The sequence below is a fragment of the Odocoileus virginianus genome, chromosome 20, assembly GCF_023699985.2.
Source record: "Odocoileus virginianus isolate 20LAN1187 ecotype Illinois chromosome 20, Ovbor_1.2, whole genome shotgun sequence".
Taxonomy (NCBI): domain Eukaryota; kingdom Metazoa; phylum Chordata; class Mammalia; order Artiodactyla; family Cervidae; genus Odocoileus; species Odocoileus virginianus.
In genome coordinates, this window is record NC_069693.1 from 2,682,470 (window position 1) to 2,707,859 (window position 25,390).

Below are 25,390 nucleotides of genomic sequence, written 5' to 3' on the forward strand. Positions count from 1 at the left end.
GCACTGCCGATGCTGCGTCGCGGTTGGACAGGCGCCGCAGTGTCTTCTGGGAAACGTAGTCTCCGGTCCTTAAGGCTGGCCCCAAGGAGCAAGACTGCGTCTCGCGATGCTTCGAGTGGGCGGGGCTCCTGCGTAAATCGGTGCGTGGGAAACCGTCTGGGATACGAATGTGCCTTGTGGGTTTCGTGGGTCGCCGGGCGAGTGCCTTGGCGTCGGGCGCGCTCTTCTCGCGTGGCTGTCTCCCTGATGCAGGTGAGTGTGGGCGTGGCCGTACCCGGGTGAGCTGTGTTCGGTTCTGACCCGGTCGTTGAGTGTGTGACTGGGACCGTTAAACGCCGGGTATATGTTTGTGTGTGTAAAATCGGTATGCGGAAAAGAATCCCATTATTAAATCACCGTCGCCGTGGAACAGCCGTTTTACTGGAAGACTTGGAGGGAGGAAAAAGCCCGAGAGTTCGTTTGGTAACTAATTTTATTATTTTTTTGGTAACTAATTTTAAAACCTTGTTGTTGTCGCTCAGTCGTGTTCGACTCTTTGCGACCCCAAACACTCCAGGCTTCCCTGTCCTTCAGGATCTCCCGGACTTTGCTCAAATCCTGTCCATCGAGTCAATGATGCCATCCGACCATCTTGTCCAATGTCGTCGCCTATCCTGTCCTCAAGCTTTCCCAGCATCCGGGTCTATTCCAATGAATCGACTCTTCACATCAGGTGGCCAAAGTATTAGCCAGGAGGCTCAGTGGTAAAGAATGGGCCTGCTGGACAGGAGACGCAGATTTGATCCCTGTGTCGAGGAGATCCCCTGGAGAGGGAAATGGCAACCCGCTCAAGTATTCTTGCCTGGCGAATCCCATGGATGGAGAAACTTGGTGGGCTATACTCCGTGTGGTCGCAGAGAGTCCGACACGACTTAGGGACTAAACAATTTTAAAACATTATGTCACAAGAATGCTGAAATACTTGCAGATTATGAAGGAAAATACAGAATCAGCAAAAAGGTTTTGAAGGAGATGTCAAAGAGTTTTCTGTTATGAGATGATATTTCTCGGCTAAGACCTCTAGCTACAGGTAGTTCAACTTTGGTTTGTGAAAGCGTGAGAAGCCCTGAACTTTGCCGATCCCCTGGACAGTGTGTTCTGATATGGTGGGAAGTCCAATGTTCTGGATCTGCTCAGACCCTGTTAAACCTGGCCTGTGAATGAGGAAAACATTTCGGTCCAGGGTGATACAGTTGTCCCTGAGCCAGACCCAGTCCAGCGCCCTTGCCTCTTGAGTTGTCTTACAACACGTTCTCTTGCATCTGCCTTCTTGAAACGTTTTTTCTGAGATCTGTGCATATTCACGTTGTTGCACGTCTGAAGAATGCTTTTCTCTAAGTTAATTTCAAAATGTAATTTAAACTCAATAAAAATACTAGTACTGTTTCTCCATTGGAAATAGACAAGTTGATACTAAAGCTCAAAGTAAAAAGTAAACTTGCAAGAATGGCTAAGAATATTCTGAGAACGGAAAGCTATAATGTATGCTAAAATGACCAGATATTAAACATTCTAAAAAGGGTCTATAATTGTAACTACTGCGTGGTATCGGCTCATGAATTGTTAGGTGGGAGAGACTAGATGGTCCAGAAATATCAAGTGCAGAGGGAAGTCTACTGTATATAAATGTGGCAAATCATTGGAATAAAAATGGATTTTTTTTTTTGATTTTTTTTTTAATAAAAAAGCTTGTGGAATAACTGGATAGTCAGTTGGGAAAAAATAAAATTATATTAATAGCTCACATAATGCAAAAGAATAAACTCCAAATTGACTTGAGTTCTAATTTAAACCATACAAATAGCAGACATGTACAGAGGTGAATTCCATTATGACCTGAATGTGTGGAAAGACTTTCTGACTTAAAAATCCAGATGTAATAAAAGACCGCTGCACTTGAGAACATAAAACTAAAGCACTTATGTAAGGTAAAATACACCATAAGCAAAGACCAAACACAAATGACAAAATTTTTACAACTTTATGAATCTCAGATAAGGAGCTAACATTCCTAATAAGTAAAAACCGAAAGCCAAAAAATGCAGCCTCTGCATTCAATTTAGTAGATTGTTTTTCACAATAGCTTTGGTATCGTGATTTGGAAACTATTTTATGTGCATTATTATTGTTGCTCAGTTGCCAAGTCATGTCTGACTTTGTGACCCCATGGACTGCAGCATGCCCGGCTTCCCTGTCCTTCACTGTCTCCCGGAGCTTGCTCAGACTCACGCCCGTTGAGTCGGTGATGCCATCCAACCATCTCATCCTCTGTCGTCCCTTCTCCTCCTGCTCTCCATAGTTCCCAGCACTGGCGTTTTTAGAACTGAGCAACTGAATAAAGGCATTGATTTGTTGGTGGCCAGTGTTTTACTGTGGGAAAAGAGAGATATAAATAAAGGATAATAGAAGATAAAGAACCACCCCATGATGTGGAGTTGGTGTGAACTCATGATTAAAAATGTTTGTGCAGCTCACTGAGATGAGTGTTAACACCCATAGTGATGGCATGCTAAGATCAGGTACTCGTGATAAGATGTGGTGGAAATGGCACTTGACCTTTATGATCTTCCCCCCCCAAAACACAGAGCCTCATTTTAATGACAGCACGGCAGACAAATGGCAGTCATTGGACATTCGACAAAATATCTGCCCTGAACTCCACAAAAGTGGAGTGACGGTCATTGTAAACAAGGAGAGGCTGAGAAACCATCACAACTGAAAGGAGCCTATTGAAACACAGCTACTAAAAATAACGTATCCTGAGTGAGATCCTGGAAAAACCAAAGGACATTAGATAAAAAGTGGGAAAGATAAAGTGTGGACTTTAACAATAATGCATCAGTGTTGGTTCATAATTGTTAAAAAAAGTTAACCAAAACTGGGTGCAGAGTATGTGGGAACCTTGTGTACTATCTTTGCAGTTTTTTCTGTAAATTAAAAACTTCTAAAGTAAAAGTTCATTTGAATTAGTCTTTTTTTTTTTAAGTGTGTGTTTGTATAATTTTCTTCTCTATTTGGTGAAGGAGTGTGGAAGCAATGATGCCTCAGTAGCAAGAAGCAGACCTTGGTCTCTAAATACCATTCTCTAATGAAAAGGAGCCAGAGCTTACTGGGGTGATGTCTGATTCCAGGATGATGGCAGGGAAATACAAAGTGAGAATGTAGTATATACTTAGGCCCAAAAGTAGGGGGGTGCAAAAATATCCCAGAGGAGCCCCTGCCCACAGTGCAGTGGTGTAAGAGCACAAAACCTGCCATCCCACTTTATATGCAAATAGGAAACTAGACAATATGTAGGAAACATGTCTTTTCAGACATTGGACACCTGGTAGTGTGAGAGAGGGGAGAATAAATGACTCCCTCCTGCAGCAGCGGCTGTCTCTCTGGAGGCATATTGCAGACAATACAGGAAGGAGGGACGCAAGCAGAGCACACCGATTTCCTCAAGTGAGACAAACAGCAGAGCTGGGGAAACTCAAGTAACTGGAATTAGCTGAGTGGAGTGTGGAAGAGGAAGGAAGGGGTGGGAGGCAGGTACTCGGAGAAAGCGCTCCAGAAATATGCACAGGAGTCTCCCTGCGTTCCTAAGCTGTGCGTGGATCTATTTAAAGGGAAATTCTAGAACTGCACAACTGTAGGGACAGAAAGATCAGTGGTTGCTCTGGCCCACAGGTTCAGGGAAAGTTGGAAAAGAAATGGAAGGGGAGTTTGGGGGATGATGGAAATCTTGCATATCTTGATTGAGGTGGTGATCACATGGATGTAGATATTTGTCAAAGCTCTTTGAAGCGTATTCTCCAGGATTCAGTTTGAGGAGGGCTTTTGTGGGCATAACTGGGACAATCTGAGTGTCAGTATAATTAGAGTAACAGTATAAATCAACGTATTTCATATATTCATACTAAAATAAATGATGACTGAATGAGAAGAGAAAGAACTTACAGAATTCCGACAAGTAAATATAGAAGGAATGATAAAGGTATCTTTCAGCCATCGTGGACGTAATCGATTCCAGCAGAAATACTGATTCTAAAGCTGTTGCTGAAGATTGATAATGAACAGGATATCTTTGTAGTCTCAAATGTATCTCCTCACAGATAACTGGCTACAAAAGCAAAAATGGTCACTTTAGAGTGATCACTTGGAGAAGGAAATGGCAACCCACTCCAGTATTCTTGCCTGGAAAAATCCACGGACAGAGGAGTCTGGCGGGCTGAAGTCCATGGGATTACATGACTGAGCCTGTGTGCATGAGGGTGGAGGGAGATGGGTTGGTAGCAATAAGCTGGTAGAACTAAAAAAAAAAAAAAAAAAAATAGAGTGATCACCATTAATCAGATGCTTCGAATTTGCAACTGTCTTCTGGACTATAGGTTCTCAAGGTGGGAAATTCAGTCTTGCTGTGCTCAGTCATTTGTTGGTTTAATAAGTAGCCAGATCTTGTCTCTAAGATTTTGATGTTTTGTTCATAATGAACTTTTTACATTGATCTTTATTTTTAGAAACATTTCATCGATGTATCATGTGTTTTGGTTTCTGGTTTGGTTTTGTTTTTTGGTGCCCCCTTCTATGTCGTGTATGAAGGCGTGCTTCACTCCCTGAGCTCTACCTTTAAATGAGGAGGGGGCGGAGCAAAGGATGAATGAGAGCAGATGCACTGCTGGAGCTGATGAAATTCTACCCTGTGCTCAGGGTCCACTCCCTTCGGTTCTTCAGTGCTTAAGGTGTCCCCATGGACTGTAGCCCACCAGTCTCTCTCCATGGGATTCTCCAGGCAAGAATACTGGAGTGGATTAGCATTTCCTTCTCCGGGGAATATTCCTGATCGGGAATGGATGGGGATGGAACCTGAGTCTCCCACACTGCAGACAGGTTCTTTAGCGTCTGAGCCGCCCGGGAAGCTCTTCTTCTTTGGAGGTATTTCAGCATATTCCAGGGTTGTATAGCTGTCAGCACAATCTACACTTGAAACATTTTCGTCACCACAGGAAGAAAGCCTGATGTTGGTGCTCATTCTTCATGTCCGCCCCTCAACCCAAACAGCCACTGATCTACTTTCTCTGAAGTTTTTCCCTATTCTGGATATTTCATGTCAAATGGGCTCATACAATACGTAGTCTTTTGTGACTGGCTTTTCACATAGTGTAATGTTTCCAAGGCCCATCCTTGGAGCTTGGTATCAGCACGTCATTCCTTTTATTAGTTGATGACTGAATGACTGGGCATTTGGGTGGTTTCCACTCTGGCCATCGTGAATAATGCTGTTATGGACCATTTGTGTACTAGTTTTTGCATGGATGTGTGTTTTCATTTTTCTTAGGTATATATACATCCATGACTGCAATTGCTGGGTCATGTAGTAACTCTAGCTGTTTAAGGAATGTCTGGAATGTTTCTCCAAGGCAGCAACTTCATTTTAAATTCCCACTGGCAACGCACATCCTCACCAACACTTTGTTGTCTGACTTTTTGATTCTAGCCATTTTTGTGGGTGTGAAATGGCAAGTCGTTATGGTTTTGATTTACATTTCCCTAAGGACTGATGATTTGAGCATCTTTTCAAGTGCTTTTGGACTTGCCGTTCATATTCTTTGGAGAGGTGTCCGTATCCTTTGCCTGTTTTAGAATTGTGTTCGGGTGCAAAAGCAGTTTATTGGAGGAAGAGGAGCATCTTCAGCAAATGACACCGGCACCATTGGACATGTACCGTAACAAAAGAACTTCAGCCTCACACCTGTTATAAAATTTAACTCAAAATAGAGTACAGACTTAAATTTGCTCCAGTATCAATCCATGAAAAAAATAAATATATCTTCATTCTGACAATGAGAGCAAAGTGGGTCCTTTTGTCTCGGATTCTGTACTCTTAATACTCAAGATCATGTACTTAGATTACTCCATTAAATTTAATATGCTAGGCAGACATCTGTTTGCTGATTATTGATTTGAAAATGATAAATTTGTCTTTTATGCAGGTCACAGTAAATTTTGATGCAAGCTTTGTAGAGGGTTCTGCCAACAGAAGCTTAAAAGGTAATGGTTGAAAACAAAAAATGTTATCACCTATCTTCTTCAGGGTAAAGATGCTCATACATCTTTATGGGCATTCAAGGTTCTTCATACATCTGTGAAATGTGGAAAAGGCTGCAAAAACCTGCACATTTACTAATACGTCTTAACTTACATGTTTGCACTGTTTCAGAAAGTCAGAGGTTAGGTACAGTTGGAATTTCAACATTAAAACAAAACCAACTAGTTTTTGTGGATTGTGTTCCTTTTACTTTTTTACATACAGGAACAGTTTTCCAATAGTGCAATCTTAATGTAGTTGTAACAGATCAATTCCGCCTTTAACAAAAACGAAACCCCAGAAATACAGGTTGCTTCAGTATCACACAAGTAGTTTTATAAGTTGTATAATATCAAACGTATTTATTTCTCTACTTTTAACCATGTTGTTTATATTCAACATGTTATTACTATATGCAGTGTTTCAATATCTTTGTAAATATAACATTTGCATTTTTTACATTTCCTCCATATAAACATTTCCAGCTTTTTGTCATTGGTTCCTTTGATGGGAAGTTAATCTGAAGCTCCACATCCTATAATGCAATTTCAGAAAAGGTGAGGCATGAATGTGAGGACTAGAGGTAGGAGTTTATTAAAAATTTTCAGACACATATTGAATAGGAACAAGAGGGTGTAAAATGAAGTGCCGAAAGAATAGCCTTGTGCTCTGCTTTTCTTTATAACGTGTATCAATTCCCAGTATTTATCAGTATCTTTTTTTTTTTTCCTATTAAATTTCTCCCACACTGGAACCTCAGCTCCGCGGATGGGGATTTTGGCACGTTCCTAGTTGCGTCCCCAGCGCCTACAACAGTGCTTGGCGAACTGTGCTTTCCTTGGTCGCTCAGTCCTGTCAGACTCTAGCCCGCTAGGCTCCTCTGTCCATGGGATTCTCCAGGGAACAACACTGGAGTGGGTTGCCACGCCCTCCTCCAGGGGACCTTCCGGACCCAGGGATGGAACCCAGGTCTCCTGCGCTGGCAGGCGGATTCTTTACCACTGGGCAGTGTGGGAAGCCCTGCTTGGCACACGGTAGGTCCTCAGTAAGTGGCAACTGAAAGGATCGGGACGATAGAGGGGATGCAGGAGAAGTCCCGAGCCCTGGCGCTCTCCGTAGCCCGCACACCCAGCCCCACCGTCTGCGTTCCCCCAGCGCCGGCCGGGAGCGGCGGCCGCGGCCACGGCGCGTGCGCCCCACAGCCCCGCCGCCACGCGCGGCCAGCGGTTCTGGACACCTCGACGACGCGAGCGAGGTGCGCCTGCGCGGTTCACGCCGCCCATTCAGGTCTAGGCGGACTCGGCAGCCAGGCGATGGGTCCGCCGGCCTGAGGGCTGGGCCGGGCCGGCTCTGGGTCGGAAGGCCGGGGATACGGGAGCACGCTAGAGACGACGCGAGGGGACGAGGCCGGAAGCCGCCGGCGGCCGCGGCCGGCAGTCCCGGCATGCTCCGCGCCGCCCTGGGCCCGGCGCCGGACTCCAGCTCCCAACGGCCCCCGCGGCCGGCGCCGGCTGCCCGCCCGGGCGCCGCGGCCCCTTTGTGAGGCCGCCGCTCGCGGCGAGATCGAGTCCCCGCCCCGGCCGCGGGCCGCTCGGCCGCCGAGCGAGGAGAGGTGAGGCGTCCCGTGCGGCGCGTGGGCGGGCAGGCTTGCCGGCGGGCGGGCGGGTGAAAGCGTCCGGGACGGTGGAAGCCGGGGTCAGGGTGTGCGTGACTGTGTGAGCAGAGCGAGCGTGTCACTGCGTGTGAGCCGAGTCTGGCCGTGACAACGCGTGACAGCGCCACTGTGTGCGTGACCTTGCGCGTGGGAGCGCGCGCGGCCGTGTGTGAGGAGAGTTTGAGGACGCGGGTGACAGCGTCGTGACCGTGCGCCCGCGGCTGTGCCCGTGCGTCCCCGCAGGCTGCGCCCGGGGAGCCGCCAGCCCGAGGGGCGGTGGGGCGGGTAGTGTGTGTGTGTGCGTGTGCGCGCCGCGGGGGTGGAGGCCGTGCGCCCCAGGCCCGGGGGCTCTGTGTGGTGGGGAAGACGCGAGATGGAGGAGAGACGGAGAGGGAAGGGACGGAGGGAAGAGAGCTGGGGAGGAGACGGCCTCGGCCCGGCGGGCAGAGCCCTGGGCGCCGGCCTTGACCGCCTCCGGCACCGAAGGTCCTTCCACCGCCGCTGTACCGGCCAAGGCAGGGAGTTCCGTGGACAGTAACTCGTAACTTGGGGAGTTGCGGTGACAGTTTCTGCATGTCCCTGCACCTGCACACCCTCCCCACCCACGTCGAGGAAATTTGTTAGAAAAGTTGAGCGAATGGTTTTCCGGTGTGTTTTATAATAAGCCAGGGCTAGAAGCAGGGAGTCCTCTTTGGTCCAGGGTCCTCCAGACCACACGACCCCTGTGCGGGCTACCCTGTGTAAAGATGCTTTCTCTGAGGCATTCACTTTGTAGCTTTTTAATCTCATCTCTGTAGAAACGGTGGGGACACATTTCTTTTCAATGTCATCCTCTAGGGAAGAGACTAAGGAGGCAGATCTGGATCCCAGTTGGGCTCAACTGCTTAAATTACCATGAAGCGTTGGATAATTTCACTGATGTGAATTTCACGTGTGAAGGGGGACACACCCCTTACCTAGCAGTGCCACCCTGAAGGGTACTGTTATTCTTATAAACGAGGAGCTCTTTTATGCACAGAGAGTTTATGTCGCATATTGAGATCTAAAGCACGTGGGAGATTTAAATGGAGTATGAGCGTGCTAAATCGCTTCAGTTGTGTCCTACTCTTTGCGACCCCATGGACTGTAGCCCACCAGGCTCCTCTGTCCGTGGGATTCTCCAGGCAAGAATGTGTGCCATTTCCTTCTCCAGGGATCTTCCTGACCCAGGGATCAAAGTGTCTCCTGTGTCTCCTGCATTGTTACGCGGGTTCTTTACCACTCGAACCACCTGGGAAGCCCTTAAGTGAAGTACGACCTCTAAAGATACTGAATCACTATGTTGAACACTTGAAACTAATATAACACTATAAATCAACTGTACTTAAAGCAGGTAGGTGAAAGAATTTAGATAGCAAACACCAATTGAGTGTCAGCTCTTAAGTTCTGTGGTGGGGAGAAGGGCAGCGAGAAGGAAAGGAGACCTTTCTTGGCTGACGGTGCTGAGAGCTGAGGGCAGTCCTGGCATTTTATGTTTTCTTCCTCCCTCTCCAGCTGTGTTTTCTCTGAACGCTGCTCAGAGAGGAGCCGGAAGGAGGAGGGCAGAAGAGCTGTTGTAATTTCTTAAAGCCATGTCCGAGGTAAGGAAATATTTCTTTTCTCTGAAATGCCTTGTTTTTTCAGATTTTACATGGACATTTTGCTTTTCTTCTGAAACTCCCCACTCTGCTGAAGTTCCATTCATTCAGTGATCTGGTCCTCATGTTCTCCAATCTAGTGAAAGGAGATTTCCCCACCACCACCACCCTCAAAGCGCAGTGAGCTTCCTTTTTTTTTCCTTCAGCCAGAATTTTCATCTTCTATTCAAGAAACGGTTTAGCACTTTCTGTGGGTGAGGTGTTCAGTTGGGAGGTCTTAAGAGGCCAAAATACACTCCTTGGTGGAAGATGAAAATCTTCGCCGGAGGGACTTGATTCACTGAGGTCAAAGTGGCTGTTCAGATGTGAGCAGCAGTCTCAAGCTTTTCCACAGACCTGAGCTTGAGAGCCGACAGGGATTGCGGGGGAAGGCTTAGCTGTGGCACAGGGCAGGGTCTCTTGCTCAGGGTGGTTTTGAGGAGTGGGATTTGCTGGTCTTGAGTATTAAAGGGTGGGTCAGCTAGGGCAGGAGTTTTCTTCAGGCACTGGGTGAGCATTAATGAGTAGGACTCCATGGGAGTAATGAGATACCCTGAGTTAGCATCAGGCCACAGACCGAATATTCTGCATCATTCACTGAAGATTAGTAGAGTTAATATGGAAAACTGCAGGACATTTTTTGAAAAAGACTGATAAGAGGGAATATTGAATATACATTAAAAAGTGGCTGCTTACCTCTGTAATAACAAAACCAGTAAATAATATAGAATGGGAGCCAGAGAAAGAAAAAGATCAGCATATAACATCCAGAGACAAATACAAGTAAGAACGGAAAATACTTATTCACTCAACTGAACATATAGTTTATTAAAGACTTCAGTTCAGTTCAGTTCAGTCACTCAGTCGTGTCCGACTCATTGCGACCCCATGAACTGCAGCACGCCAGGCCCCCCTGGCCATCACCAACTCCCGGAGTTTACTCAAACTCATGCCCATCAAGTTGGTGATGCCATCCAGCCATCTCATCCTCTCTCGTCCCCTTCTCCTCCTGCCCCCAATCCCTTCCAGCATCAGGGTCTTCTCCAATGAGTCAACTCTTCGCATGAGATGGCCAAAGTGTTGGAGTTTCAGCTTCAGCATCAGTCCTTCCAATGAACACCCAGGACCAATCTCCTTTAGGATGGAATGGTTGGATCTTCTTGCAGTCCAAGGGACACTCAAGAGTCTTCTCCAACACCACAGTTCAAAAGCATCAATTTTTCGGCGCTCAGCTTTCTTCACAGTCCAACTCTCACATCCCTACATGACCACTGGAAAAACCATAGCCTTGACCAGACGGACCTTTGTTGGCAAAGTAATGTTTCTGCTTTTTAATATGCTGTCTAGTTTGGTCATAACTTTCCTTCCAAGGAGTAAGCGTCTTTTAACTTCATGGCTGCAGTCACCATCTGCAGTGATTTTGGAGCCCAGAAAAATAGTCAGCCACTGTTTCCACTGTCTCCCCATCTATTTCCCATGAGGTGATGGGACCAGATGCCATGACCTTAGTTTTCTGAATGTTAAGCTTTAAGCCAGCTTTTTCACTCTCCTCTTTCACTTTCATCAAGAGGCTTTTTAGTTTCTCTTCACTCTCTGCCATAAGGGTGGTGTCATCTGCATACCTGAGGTTATTGATATTTCTCCCGGCAATCTTGATTCCAGCTTGTGCTTCTTCCAGCCCAGCATTTCTCATGATGTACTCTGCATATAAGTTAAATAAGCAGGGTGACAGTATACAGCCTTGACGTACTCCTTTTCCTATTTGGAACCAGTCTGTTGTTCCATGTCTAGTTCTTACTGTTGCTTCCTGACCTGCATGCAGGTTTCTCAAGAGGCAGGTCAGGTGGTCTGGTATTCCCATCTCTTTCAGAATTTTCAACAGTTTATTGTGATCCACACAGTCGAAGGCTTTGGCGTAGTCAATAAAGCAGAAATAGATGTTTTTCTGGAACTCTCTTGCTTTTTTGATGATCCAGCAGATATTGGCAATTTGACCTCTGGTTCCTCAGCCTTTTCTAAAACCAGCTTGAACATCTTACTGTATATTAAATACTGGCAATACTACAGTTAAAAAAATAGATACTGTCTTCATGGAATTTACTGTCTACTAGTTTATTATATGATAGTGTAATGATATTTTAAATCAGAGGAGAAGGGCTGGATGTTCGCTTGAAATTTTTTTCTTCCTCATACTTTGAGGCTAAAAACATTGTGTAGGTTAAATATAAAAAGTAAAACCACAAACTGCTACCTCTTTTTCTTGTTTTCTATCACGCAGAGCAGCCCTGTGACTGGTGGCGGAGATGCTGTTTGCACTGCCCAGTACCGAGCGGCTAGCTACGCGTGGCTGTGGAGCCATGTGTATGGACTAGCGTGACTGAAGGGCTGAAGTTTTAAATGTTGATTGATTTAAATAACCACATGTGGCCAGTAGCTAAGTCTATTTAGACACCAGAATTCTAGGTTCATAAAATGATACAGCCAGGAAGAAAATTATGAGTGACCTGGTTGTCTGAGACACTGTTTTCCAAATGAGGAAAAAGAGGCCAAGGAAGGAGTGATGTGCAGATGCCACTGTTAGTGGCTGTCAGAGGCAGCAGGCTGTACTGCTGAGGGTGAGTAAGGGTGGCAGGACAGTGACAGGCTCCTGGGAGCAGAGTGCTCAGGGTCACAGAGCGCATCACTTCTCCATGGAATGAAGTCCCGCATCCTTCCCTCACCACTCAGGTCCCACACGACCCAGCTCCTGGCGCTCAGACCTCCTTTCCTCCCATCTTCACTGCTCTCTGCTCCAGTCACACTGGTCGGCTCTCTGTACCTCAAACGTTCCAAGTTCCTCTCTATTTCTGAACGTTTGCATTTGCTCCTTCCTCGTCTGTAACTCTCCTCCCCTAGTGGATGGCCTGTCTAGCTCTCCCACTTTATGTAGGTTGTTGTTCAAACCTCAGCTCATTTTTATTTTTTTCCATTTATTTTTATTAGTTGGAGGCTAATTACTTTACAGTATTGTAGTGGTTTTTGCCATACACTGATTTTACACTGGATTTACATGTGTTCCCCATCCTGATCCCCCCTCCCGCCTCCCCAAACCTCAGCTCATTTTTAAGGTTTTATCTTTATCTTACACAAAAGTGGAAGTTAGTCACTCAGTAGTGTCTGGCTCTTTGTGACCCCATGGACTGCAGCCCTGGAGAAGGAAATGGCAACCCGCTCCAGTGCTCTTGCCTGGAGAATCCCGTGGACAGAGGAGTCTGGTGGGCTGCTGTCCATGGGGTCGCACAGAGTCGGACACGACTGAAGCGACTTAGCAGCAGCAGCAGGACTGTAGCCCACCAGGCTCCTCTGTCCATGGGGTTCTCCAGGCAAGAACACTGGAGCGGGTTGCCATTTCCTTCTCCAGGGGTCTTTCTGACACAGGGATTGAACCAGAGTCTCCTGCACTCCAGGCAGATTCTTTCTTTTTTTTTTCAATTAGCAATAATCGCGCCTCGGATAAACCTCATTGGCTATGATGCTATGATGCTGCCGCTGCGCACAGCTCGGGCAGATTCTCCACCATCGGAGCCACCAGGGAAGGCCATTCTTACTCACATGAACACCCCTGTAACTCTAAGCTATCTTACCTTGTTTCTGTCACAGTACTTAACACTACCTGACGTTGTGTGACCTTATACTGAATGTCTTTCGCCTCTGTCAGAATTTTAACTCCACAAGGGGAGGGACTATATTCTGTCCATCTTTGTATTCCCGGTATAGGCAGCAGGGAGTTACAACAATGTAGGTAGCAAGCATCCACTAGATATTTGCCAAATCAATATATAGATCAACAAAACAGTGAATATTTGAGAGCAGGGCTGCAGGGGCCAGCAGGCAGCCCCTCTTCAGCTGTCCGCGAGCTGGCGACGGAGGGCGGCACAGGGCATGCTATGTGGGACACACAGCCCGTCGACCCAAAGGCCCGAGTGCGCCACAGTCTCTTGCGAGGGGGCCCAGGAAACCGCAGTTTTACTGAGTCTGCTGATGATATCAATGCAGGTTTTGAGAACCTCTGCCCCTAAAGATTATATATTTAAAGTATGCCTCTTGTTATTGTGCTCAGTCACTGTGTTGTATCCAACTCTCTGACCCCACGGACTGTATGTAGCCCACCAGGCTCCTCTGTCCATGAGACTTCCCAGGCAGGGATACTGGAGTGGGTTGCCTTTTCCTTCTCCAGGGGAACTTCCCAGACCAGGGATCAAACCCAGGTCTCCTGTATTGGCCACCTGCAAAGCCTCTTATAAAACAGTATATGTTTTATATTTTCTCTATTCTCACAGCAGGCTATTATTCTTTTAGTGGCCACTTTGGGATAATATGTATCCATCACTTCTTACTGTAACAATCATCTTTCTTCCCTCTGTAATCTTCCGTCTATAGTTAGTACTTTTGTTACTTTCTCAACAAGGTAACTCCCCTATATTATTATTTGTAGATGTTATATTTAGTTATTGTTTCGGGGCTCTGAATTTTTTCCTGTGCTTCAATGCTTCCATTTTCCTTTTCCTTTTCATTTCGTTCCATTTTCCTTCTACCTGAAAAACTTTTATTAGTATTGCTTTGACTGCAGGTCAAAACTTCAGTCCCAACCTGATTTTTTTTTTTTTTTAATTATGTCCTTTTCTGACTAGGCCAGAATAGTGTAAATTAAACTTTTTTCTGATGTTAAGTAAGTTGGGAAATCCTAATCTTAATGGAGAGAAGAACTTTTAGGAGTATATTTTAAGACAATAACTAGAGACCTTTGTAACATCATAGTGAAAAATTAAGACTGACATAATTGAAAATAAGCAAGGGGTTAGTAAATCAGATATGGCTGGTTTACATTATGTATTGATAATAATATGCATCTAACAAGAGTGATGTTATCAGTAAATGAATATGTAATCATAGACATGTCTGTGTAAGGAAATGTGAACAAATACATACTAACTGTGCATTTTGACTGCTTTAGGAGGTAGGTAGATGTTGGGGGTTAGGACTTTCGAGTTTTTAACTTAGAAAGGGAAAAAAAAATCACTGTGAGTAGAAATACCAGGCACTATTTTCTTTCTTTTAAAAACTTTTCTTTCTTCTATTCTAAATAATCTTGCGGTAGGAGTAGCCTAAGCTGCAGGTTTTCCCCTCTCAAGCCTTTGACTGTATCCTGCCAGTCCCTTCTGTCCTGCAGTGTTTCTGCAGAGGCTCACCTGACAGCCGCCTGGGGGGCCTTGTAATTAACGCCCTGTTCTTCTCTTGCTGCTGTGAGGATCCTGTCTTTCACTTTTCTGTTTGTGGGAGAAGGTAGGCTTCATGTCTTGCTGCTCTGCCATCGTGATGGCTCTCTCCAGACATTTCCTAAGCTTCTTTAATAAGGTGACAAAATGGCATAAGATTCCTGTCTTACAGAATCAAAATAAATATAAAAACATTTGAAAGGTATTCAGATCTCATTGGCTAAGAGGAAAATGTCAATCAGACCATCAAAATCCAGAATCCCTTTGTTTGTGCATGCAAGTAAAAAAAACATCTTGTAAGAACTTTACCTGGCAACACCTGCCTGGCCTCTACTACATAAAACATGATGTGTGTGGAACACTTTTTTTGCACAGTTTTAAAGAGCGTATTGAAGTGGTTGAGTTTTAATAGAATTTATGATTGATGGTGTCCAGCCCTCTCTCACACAAGTTTCATCTTTTAAACCCAACTGGTGTTCCCTTCCATGAAGCCTTCACTCACTTCCCAGATTTCCCTTTATTGTTTTTGAGATGGAAGCACGTAAGATAGAAGCTGATGAATGTAACTGGTGTTTCGTGGTGTCCTTTCACTTCACTTGTGGTTTCCTTAATGTTTTTGTCCATTACTCAGAGTTATTCATATACTGACTCTTTTTTTTTTTTCTCATTAAAAATGTTTCTGTGTAGCATCACTGATAGGCTTAAATGCATCTTCAGTAAGGGTATTACTCTGTCAGGAGGCACGTTAATAGGAGTGATGTTCATATTTGATAACCCCTCCGGCCAAGACACATCCAGAACTTGCCCCGATGGGATCCTGGACGCTGATGCGGGGCGGGCGGTCCCCTCCTTACTGGACTGTGGTGAGGATGGCCGCCAGCGGGGCTCCCTGCCGCCGCTGCTCACCATACAGCGTGGAAGCATTTCAGTACCTGACAGGTCGGCTCGGCTGTTTGGGTGGGTGCCGTTGAGGGCAGCTGTGTGTCAGCTCAGCTTAAGGGTAGGTTTTGCTCTGTGATGTGCCAAACCTGTAAAGCACATACCAGATCATACAGCCAAAAAAAAATCTGGAGTAGACTTACCACATGAGGAAGAATGCCATTTTTTTAATTTTCGGGAAGCAGACTAGGTCTCCTGTCATGTTACAGAGATCCTTAATTTCACATACCATGGTGTTTGAGAGCTATGTGGTAACATTTCAGAAACTCTTGTTCACTAGGTGTTCACAACTGGGTATGTTTCTCTTGTGAGAGCTGTCGGTGTTTTGTGATTTCACTGCATGATCACATTTGAGATGTTCCCTATCTAACTTAATAGTGGTTTAAATTACTCTTACTTTGTCTTTTGGGGATATGATAAGCTAACAACTGTCTTTGACACTTGGTGACGCCATCAAGGGCTGTCATGTAACCTTTTGTTGTTCCTGATTGTTCTCTGTAATGGCATACACTTAAGTTATATTTTTGCAAAATCACCATAAAACTTCTTTACTGCTTTTATTACATTTGTATGTAATTTTAGAGTACCAATACAGTGAGCATCAAATATATGTTTATATATACCTGATTGATAGAGCTGGAACACTGATCATTCAATTGCATAATTTGGAAAAATGCATATAAAAATTGAGCATGTTTTTGCCTCCTCCTTGAGGCCTTTTTTTTACTGCTCCCATCTGTCCTGATTTTCCACACTGAGAAATGCTCTAGCATGTAGTGTGAGTACTGAATTATTTCACATTTGATTGTTTACAGTGTTCTGTTCTTGGCAATTTTCACTTGTATCTTTTCTTCATCAGTAGAGACTCTCTGAAATTGTGTACTCTCCATGACAGAATATCAAGACTAAGCACAGCGAAGTCGTGTTGCTCAGGCCCCGAGAGCCTGACAGGAAATTGCACTACACGCAGCGTTTGTGAGAACGCAGGCAGTCTAAGCCGTGCTCGTGTGCGGGTAGGAGCGCTGGCTGAGCCGGAGCGTGTCTGTGTCACTCCAGGATCCGGTGACGTTCGGGGACGTGGCCGTGGACTTCTCGCAGGAGGAGTGGGAGTGGCTGAGCCCGGCGCAGAGGAGTCTGTACCGGACGGTGATGCTGGACAACTACCGGAGCCTGGTGTCGCTGGGTGAGGAGGCCCCGGCAGGCTGGTCTCCCCAGAGGAGTGCAGTTCTGCAGGCGCAGCTGGGTGGGATGTCGGTGCAGCTCCCTTCCCGCCCCCGGAACACTTCACCTCTCCTCAGCTCCCTCCCCTTCCCAGTGCCTGCTGGGCCTGGCTAACTCCCCTTTTTATTTCTTGTGAGCAGGAGTTTCGGTTTCCAAGCCAGATGTCATCTCATTACTGGAGCAAGGAAAGGAGCCCTGGCTGATGAAGGAGGAGGGGCCGAGGGGAGCACGCCCTGGTGAGTGAGCGAGACCCAGGGCTGGAGGGGCCCCTGCCAGGAAAAGCTCAGCTAGCCTGAAAAGTTCAGCTCCTAACTGATGCTTCCTGGGTAGCGTCAAAGGGCTCCAGGCCTGGGAAGAGACAGAGGTGTCTCTGGCCTGAGCTCCCCAACTAAACTCCCCTCGGATTCACTCTCACACAGTACTGTCCTCTCAGATAACCTTCTCCTGTTCTCTGGATCCAAATGTCACAGCATCTTCTTGTCTTTGCTTTTCAGTTTGACACAAGTTGCTCCAATCCTGGGTTTAAAGATCTAGATGCAGCAATGCATTTTTTTTTTTTCCTTTTCATTCATTCACTCCTTTTAGACTGAAGGACTGATTCATTTATTCACTTAATCTCTTACCAAGATTCAGGTTTCTACTTTGAGAAAATCATCCTATTAAATTTTTAGGATTATTCTGATGTTTATAAACCACCAAAGGAAAAATACTTCTGGCGGTATTTTCTTCAAATATGGGTAACTGGAAGGTGATAGCATTTAACAGAAACAAGTCAAAAGGAAGAATGGGTTTGTAGAAGAAAAGATGAATTTGACTTAGGACAGTAGGACTTATCTGATGGGAAGATGTCCTAGTAAAGAAATGCAGCATACCACTGGAGGGAAGTGGAGGCTAGGAAAAAAGTCTGATTACATGTTAGTGTGAAGGAATGAGGTCAGTAGTCTTAGAGTTTGGAAGAAAAACTCTGGTCAGGGCCTCTGTGGGGAAGTAGACCTTTGATAGCTTTCTCAGTGTCCTCTGGTAAGTGGCCTCCCGATAACTTCCTCCTTGAGTTAAATTATATAAATTTAAATTTTTCTAGATATCAGGTTTATTTCCATGAACCTGAGCATAGTAATTGCTTACAGTTCTTTTTGTTTTGTACTGTAGTATAAAATATCCCATTTTATTCTGTATAGCTAATTGTTTTAGTTAGGTTGCTACTCATTTATCAGTTTTGCTTATTTATTTTTAAATTCCAGCTTTTGGCTATATCTGCTAAATATAAAATATAGCTTCATCATTCTCCCCTTTTATAATTCTCTATTTTCTGTTTTTCTCTTTACTAATTATTTATTTCCTTAGATTTACTTTGTTTCCATTTTTTGAAAACATGCTAAAAAACTGAAAAAAGCTTAAACTATTATTTCATTGTTTCTTAATTCACTAATGAAATTATTAGAGGTTTTATAGTTTCAGGTGTATTTGATATTTAGTGGTTTTATTTCCATTTCCTAGACAAGTTTTAATTCCCTACACAACAGCTGTTTAACAAAGTTTTCTGGTTTTACTATATTTTGATCAAACTGCTTTATTATATTTGATCAGGATAGCAATTACTACTAATTCTATTTTCTAATGAGTTGAGGATTTTATATGACCTAATACATAGCTTTTTTAAAAAACTATTCTATAGGTCCCAAGTTAAGAGTATTTTCAGTGTAAAGAGCTTGTTACATGAGTTTTACTTCCTGTTACTAAAGTCAGCCTTTGTTTCCATCCGTAATTTCCCTTAACTTTACATACAGTAAACTGTATTAATGTAAATTGCAGTGTGATGAGTTCTGACAGCTGTATACATCCATGAAACCATCACTACAATGAAGACCATCACCCAGAAGATTGCTTGTGCCTTTTTGCAATCCATTCTTCTCCACTCTGGCTCCAAACTAACCTTTGTCGTTTTAGATTAGTTTGCATTTAAACTAAATGGAATCATACTATTTTGTTTGGTTTACTTCACCATCAAAATTTACTTTGAAAATCACACTGTTGCATATGTGAGTAATTTACTGCTTTTGTTGCTGAGTGTCAGTCTGCTATGCAGACATTCCACATTTTCGTTTTTCCACTTACCTACTGATGCACCTTTGGGTCGTTTCCAGTGTGGGCAGTATGAAGTGGGCACGTACAGGACTTTGTATAGACATACATTTTCATTTCTCTTAGGTAAATACCTAAAAGTGGAAAAACAGGGGTGGGGATTGTGGGAGGAAGGCTCAAGAGCGGGGGGCGGGGGGGGTATGTGAACACATGTAGTTGTACTTTGCTGCGCAGAGAAGCTGACTCACACGGTAAAGCAATTACATGCCAATCAAAAAATGTTTTTTTAACACCAGCTTTAAAAAAAAGTGGAAAAATGGAGTCACATGACAGGAATGTGTGTAGCTTTAGTTTTCCAAGGAGATGGTATTTTCATTCCCGTCAGCATTGTAGCAGAGTTCCAGGCGTGCTCCATATCCTCGCCATAATACCTTTTGAGGGTTTTTTCATTTAGAGTGGTTTTACTGAAGTAAAGCTGATACACAGTGCTCTGTTAACTTCTGCTGTAGAGCGGAACGGCTCAGGTACACGCGCACGTAGCGGAACGGCCCAGGTACGCGCGCACGTAGCGGAACGGCCCAGGTACGCGCGCACGTAGCGGAATGGCCCAGGTACACACGCATATTGCGGAACGGCTCAGGTACACGCGCATGTAGCGGAACGGCTCAGGTACACGCGCACGTAGCGGAACGGCCCAGGTACACGCGCACGTAGCGGAACGGCCCAGGTACACGCGCACGTAGCGGAACGGCCCAGGTACGCGCGCACGTAGCGGAACGGCCCAGGTACGCGCGCACGTAGCGGAACGGCCCAGGTACGCGCGCACATTGCGGAACGGCTCAGGTACACGCGCACGTAGCGGAACGGCTCAGGTACACGCGCACGTAGCGGAACGGCCCAGGTACACGCGCATATTGCGGAACGGCCCAGGTACACGCGCAGGCTCAGGTACACGTATATACAGCTCCCCGGGCTCTATGGTGGGGCCTGTTGTGTCCATCCTATATGGCAGTTTGCAGCCGCTAGTCCCAGATTCCTGACCCTTCCCTCCCCCACTTCCCCCCTCGGCAACCACAGTGTGTTCTCTGTATGAGCCTGTTACTGTTTTTCAGATACATAGTTGCTCTAGTACCCTTTTTTAAAACTTTCCCTTCCCCATTATATTGTCTTTTTGGTATCTTTGTTGAAAATCAGTTGACCATATATGTCTGAACTGTTCTTTTCCAATGATCTATATGTGTCTATCCTTTCACCAGTACCACACTGTCCTGATTACTGTAGCTTTATAGTAAATTTTGACATCAGTTGAATTTGTAAAATCACTTTGACTATTTTAATAGATCATTTGCATTTCCATATAAATTCTAGAATGAAGTTGAGCATGTCTACGTAAAAATCCTTCTGGGGTTTTGTTTGGGATTGCGTTGAATCTGTGTATCAATTTAGAGAGAACTGACATCCTATTAGCATTGATTTATCATTGACATCCTATTATCATTGTTTTATCACTGACATCCTAGTATCATTGTTTTCCAATTTGTAAAATTTAGCTATGTTTAGTCTTAGGTTCTATAAGCAGTGTTTTGTCATATCCAGTGTAGTGGCTTCTTATAAGTATTATATTTATATATCTATATAGAAAGAGATATAGTTTTATGGATATAAGATACATAATTTTTTAGATATGTTTTTTCCAGTATTGTGTGCATGTGTGATCAGTTGTGTCCGACTCTTTGCAACCCTATGGACTATACAGTCCATGAATTCTTCAGGCCATAATACTAGAGTGGGTAGGTGTTCACTTCTCCAGGGGATCTTCCCAACCCAGGTATCGAATCCAGGTCTCCTGTATTGCAGGCAGATTCTTTACCAACTGAGCTACCAGGGAAGCCATGAAAAGTAGTGTTATCTGTAAATACAACTTTATTTCTTATTGACATAGCTAGGATCTCTTGTAATGTTGAATAGCATTGGTTAAGAGCAAATATACTTGCATTGTTCTCAATCTTAAGGGGAAATGTATTCACTCTTTCACCATTAAGTTGTTACAGGTATTTCTGAGATGCCCTTTATCAGCTTGAGGAAGTTCCTTTCTATTCCTGCTTTGCTGAGAATTTTTATAATAAACAGATGTTAAATTTAGTAAAATACTTTTACACTGATTGAAACAATGTGATTTCCATCTTTAATCTGTTAATGTGGTGAATTACACTGATTTTCATATATGCAACCAACCTTGCATTCGTGGGATGAACTCCACTTGGTCAGGATTATGCTTTCATATTTTCCTGGATTTTATTTGCTATAATTTTGTATCACTTTACATTTATGTTTCTGTGCTACATTGCTTTTGTGGTCATAACAGGAAGTCTAGTTTTACTATAAATAAGGTGAGAAACCATTGGAAAGTCTTGAACAGAGTACTAGGTGATTTGATTTAGGAATGGAAAAGATAAGGTAAATAAAGGCCTATGGCAGATTAATAAAACCAACAATTTGATACAAACTTACTTCAATATGAAGGCATCTTAGCTTGAGTATCAGCTGAAAATTTACATTTAGTTGGAACATATCACAGAAAATGATACTCAGGAAGACTATTTTCAGACTGCTAAAGTTTAACCATAGTTTTATATAGCCTGTGGCAATTAATAGGGTTCCCTGGTGGCTCAAGACAGTAAAGAATCCGCCTGCAATGCAGGAGACGCAGGTTCAGTCCCTGGGTCAGGAAGATCACCTGGAAAATTAAGTGGCAACCCACTCCAGTATTCTTGCCTGGAGAATCTCATGGACAGAGGAGCCTGGCGGCCTGCAAGTCCATGGGGTAGCAAAGAGTCAGACACAACTGAGTGACTCACACTTTCATGGCAACTAATGACACCTGGTGTGTTTTGGGATGTGGGAATCTAATAGATTTTTTTAGCTACATTGACATGAAGGATTTTTTCTTATTTTTTAAAGCTAACGAACTTAACCTTGAATGCAGGCTAACCTGAGGCCAGAAAGGAAGGTGTTTGCAGACTTTATATATATATATATATATATATATATATATATAATGATTGTGATATTCTGATGGTTATCTTAATAGTTATGCATGAGGTATTTTCTTAATAAATTTTCCACATTTTCATTCTTTATAATCTCATCATTAGACTACATTTAACAGCTATGACATCTTTGAACTTATGTATGAACAATTTGTGTTTTAGAAGTTTTTTTCTAATGCATAAATACAAAAGACGTTTTTTTCTTGATATCTTTTAGATTGGGAGTATGCATTTAAAAACAAGGAATTTCCATCAAAGCAAGTTATTTATGAAGAATCATCCAAAATAATGATGATGGGAAGAAGCCATCTTAGTTATAACCTCAACTGCTCCAGTTGGAGAGGAGACTCTAAAAGTAAGGACTGGTTTAAGAACCAGTTGGGAACTCAGGAGGTACATGCTAGTCAGCTGATCGTCACTCACAGAGAAATCCTAACTGAGGATCACAGTAATGAATATACTAAGTCCTGGCAAACTTTCCATCAGGATACAATCTTTGATATAAAGCAGAAACGTAATAAGCATGAGCCACAAAAGAGAAGTTACCGGAAAAAATCTGTCGAAATGAAACGTAAGAAAGTCTATGTAGAAAAGAAACTCTTGAAATGTAATGAATGTGAGAAGGTGTTCAACCAGAGCTCATCTCTCACTCTTCATCAGAGAATTCATACTGGAGAGAAGCCCTACGCGTGTGTCGAATGTGGGAAAACCTTCAGTCAGAGTGCAAACCTAGCTCAACATAAGAGAATCCACACTGGAGAGAAACCCTATGAATGTAAGGAATGCAGGAAAGCCTTCAGCCAGAATGCCCACCTTGCTCAACACCAGAGAGTTCATACTGGAGAGAAACCTTATCAGTGTAAAGAGTGTAAAAAAGCCTTCAGCCAGATTGCACACCTGACTCAACACCAGAGAGTTCATACTGGAGAGAGACCTTTTGAATGTGTCGAGTGTGGAAAGGCCTTTAGTAATGGTTCCTTTCTTGCTCAGCATCAGAGAATTCACACTGGAGAGAAACCTTACGTATGTCATGTGTGTGCGAAAGCCTTTAGCCATCGTGGGTACCTAATTGTGCATCAGAGAATACATACAGGAGAGAGACCCTATGAGTGTAAGGAATGCAGGAAAACCTTCAGCCAGTACGCACACCTTGCTCAACACCAGAGGGTTCACACTGGAGAGAAACCTTATGAGTGTAAAGTGTGCAGGAAAGCCTTCAGCCAGATCGCGTACCTTGATCAACATCAGAGGGTTCACACGGGAGAGAAACCCTATGAATGTATAGAGTGTGGGAAGGCCTTTAGCAACAGCTCGTCCCTTGCACAGCATCAGAGAAGTCACAGCGGCGAGAAGCCTTACGTGTGCAAGGAGTGCAGGAAGACGTTCAGCCAGAATGCAGGCCTCGCCCAGCACCAGCGGACTCACACCGGAGAGAAGCCTTACGCGTGCAGCATCTGTGGGAAGGCCTTCAGCTACAGTGGGTCTCTCACTCTGCACCAGAGAATTCACACTGGCGAACGGCCCTATGAGTGCAAGGACTGCAGGAAGTCCTTCAGGCAGCGAGCGCACCTCGCTCATCATGAGAGGATCCACACCGTGGAGTCCTTCTTGACTCTTTCCTCTCCCTCAGTCTCTGTCCAGTCCGCTGCCAAGGCCCGTAGGCTTTATCTCCTAAAGATGCCTTGAATCTGACTCCGGTAGTCCATTTCCATTCTATCAATGTTTGTCCAATACATGATAATCTGTTTGACACAGACTATGGGAATAGCTTTTAGTCCATCCCCCTGTATTTACCATTTCCTGTTAGCAATCCATATTGCAGTCAAACTTGTATTTAAAAAGTCTGACCGTATCACCTCTCCCTCATTAAAACCCTTCACTGGCATCCCATAGGTCTTAGGTCCAGGTGCACATTGCTCAAAATAGCCTGAAAGACCCCTGCCCCCCAGTACCTTGTCCCCATTTACTTTTCAGAGTCCCATTTCATGTGACCATCTCATTCCTGGGCTACTTATCAAAATTCAGAATTCATATTGCAGCAACAACTACATCGGGGCTCCAGTTCTTCCTGTTCCACTTTCTAGCCCTCTAGTTCTGGAGGAACATTTTGTCCCTTGTAAGCATCTTGTCTTTTGATTTCTATTATAGAAATAATAATGGTACTACCTCAAAAGTTAATGGGAGGATTAAATGAGATAATGCATGTAAATTGCTCAGCACAGTGCCTAGCATAATCAATAAACATTAATGTAAAATAAAAAGATAACTATGTATACAAAGAAGACCTGATCATCTTAGCAGTGATTATCGGTGAAATAACAAAACAGCTCAAGACCCAGGAGACTGTAAAGATTTTTGAGTAGAAAGAGCTTCCTCGTTCTGAAGTTGAGTGAAAAGGGTATCCAACACAGTAGAGTTAATGTTGGAGTTCATGATGATAGAGTTAAGATGGTGGCTTCTGTTTCAGCACAAACATGGAAATACGATTTCGTTGATAAGAAAAACTAACTTCATAATATATTCAACAGTTTTAAGAAACCAGGTGTTAAACATCAATTGTAATAAGTAAAATTTACTGAGATGTATTCATCATTTACATTTAAACAAAGGCAACATAGTCCTCAAAAGACAGAAAACTTTAAAAGATCAATAACCAAAGATGATTAGAAAACAAAATTTAACTCACCACTCCTAATTCCAGGTTGATGAATCATGTTAAATCCATGTTATTTAAATATAAAAAGTGTTAGGTTCTAATCTGTAATTCCAAGACCAGAGGGAGAAGAAATCAAAACCATAGGTCAAAACTCATAAACATGTTTGTGTGAAATTTAAAATGAATACCTTTAGATGGGCATTTGTTTTCCACATTTCCACAGTTCAAACCACTACCTGTTGACTTACATCTGACCTGTTTTACACTTTATTACATCCTGACTCCTGAAGGCTTTGTGCTATCAGTGCTGGAACCAATTCTCATGTGACTATAAGTACAAAGAAAATGAGTAAAGTTTAATGGAGGATGAGAAGAACAGACATTTTATCCTTCTGTAGGGGAAGATTCAGTATTACACAGGTGTTATTAAGCCCCAAATTAATCTATTGATTCTTTGTACCTAACAAAATCCCAAGAATTTAAGGCTTGAAACATTGTGGTTGTCAACACACACATAAACATTCACAATAGATATACACATAAAGGAAATATATAATAAAGGTGATAGTTCACTCTCAGTAGCTTAACAGTATTTGAGATTCTGCTCAAAATTATTTCTGTACAAAACAACTGTCTCATTCTTTTATCCAAATGCAAAACAGAGTCATTAGAGGATACCATACATAATCATGGAAAACAATCTCCCTAAATACAACATGAGATCCAGAAACCACACACATGTATTCTAGGTTTGACTATATAAGAACTT

The 25,390-nt window shown here is 43.7% G+C and overlaps 1 protein-coding gene across 6 annotated transcripts; it reads left to right on the forward strand.

Annotated features, from left to right (window-relative positions):
• The first annotated feature begins 13 nt into the window (after positions 1-13).
• Positions 14-24,247, forward strand: ZNF583 (zinc finger protein 583). 6 transcript variants are annotated; one of them, XM_070451661.1, is made up of 8 exons: positions 14-252; positions 6,015-6,072; positions 6,870-7,143; positions 9,297-9,382; positions 10,448-10,733; positions 16,669-16,795; positions 16,974-17,069; positions 22,183-24,247. In XM_070451661.1, exons 5-8 carry the CDS (start codon positions 10,482-10,484, stop codon positions 23,649-23,651), a joined length of 1,944 nt encoding a protein of 647 aa, XP_070307762.1. In that variant the 5' UTR covers positions 14-252; positions 6,015-6,072; positions 6,870-7,143; positions 9,297-9,382; positions 10,448-10,481; the 3' UTR covers positions 23,652-24,247. The 6 variants fall into 6 exon arrangements, with proteins under 6 accessions (XP_070307762.1, XP_070307768.1, XP_070307763.1 ...); XM_070451667.1 differs by lacking the exon at positions 10,448-10,733; XM_070451664.1 differs by lacking the exons at positions 14-252; positions 6,015-6,072; positions 6,870-7,143 and adding exons at positions 7,372-7,721; positions 8,956-9,135.
• The last annotated feature ends 1,143 nt before the right edge of the window (positions 24,248-25,390 follow it).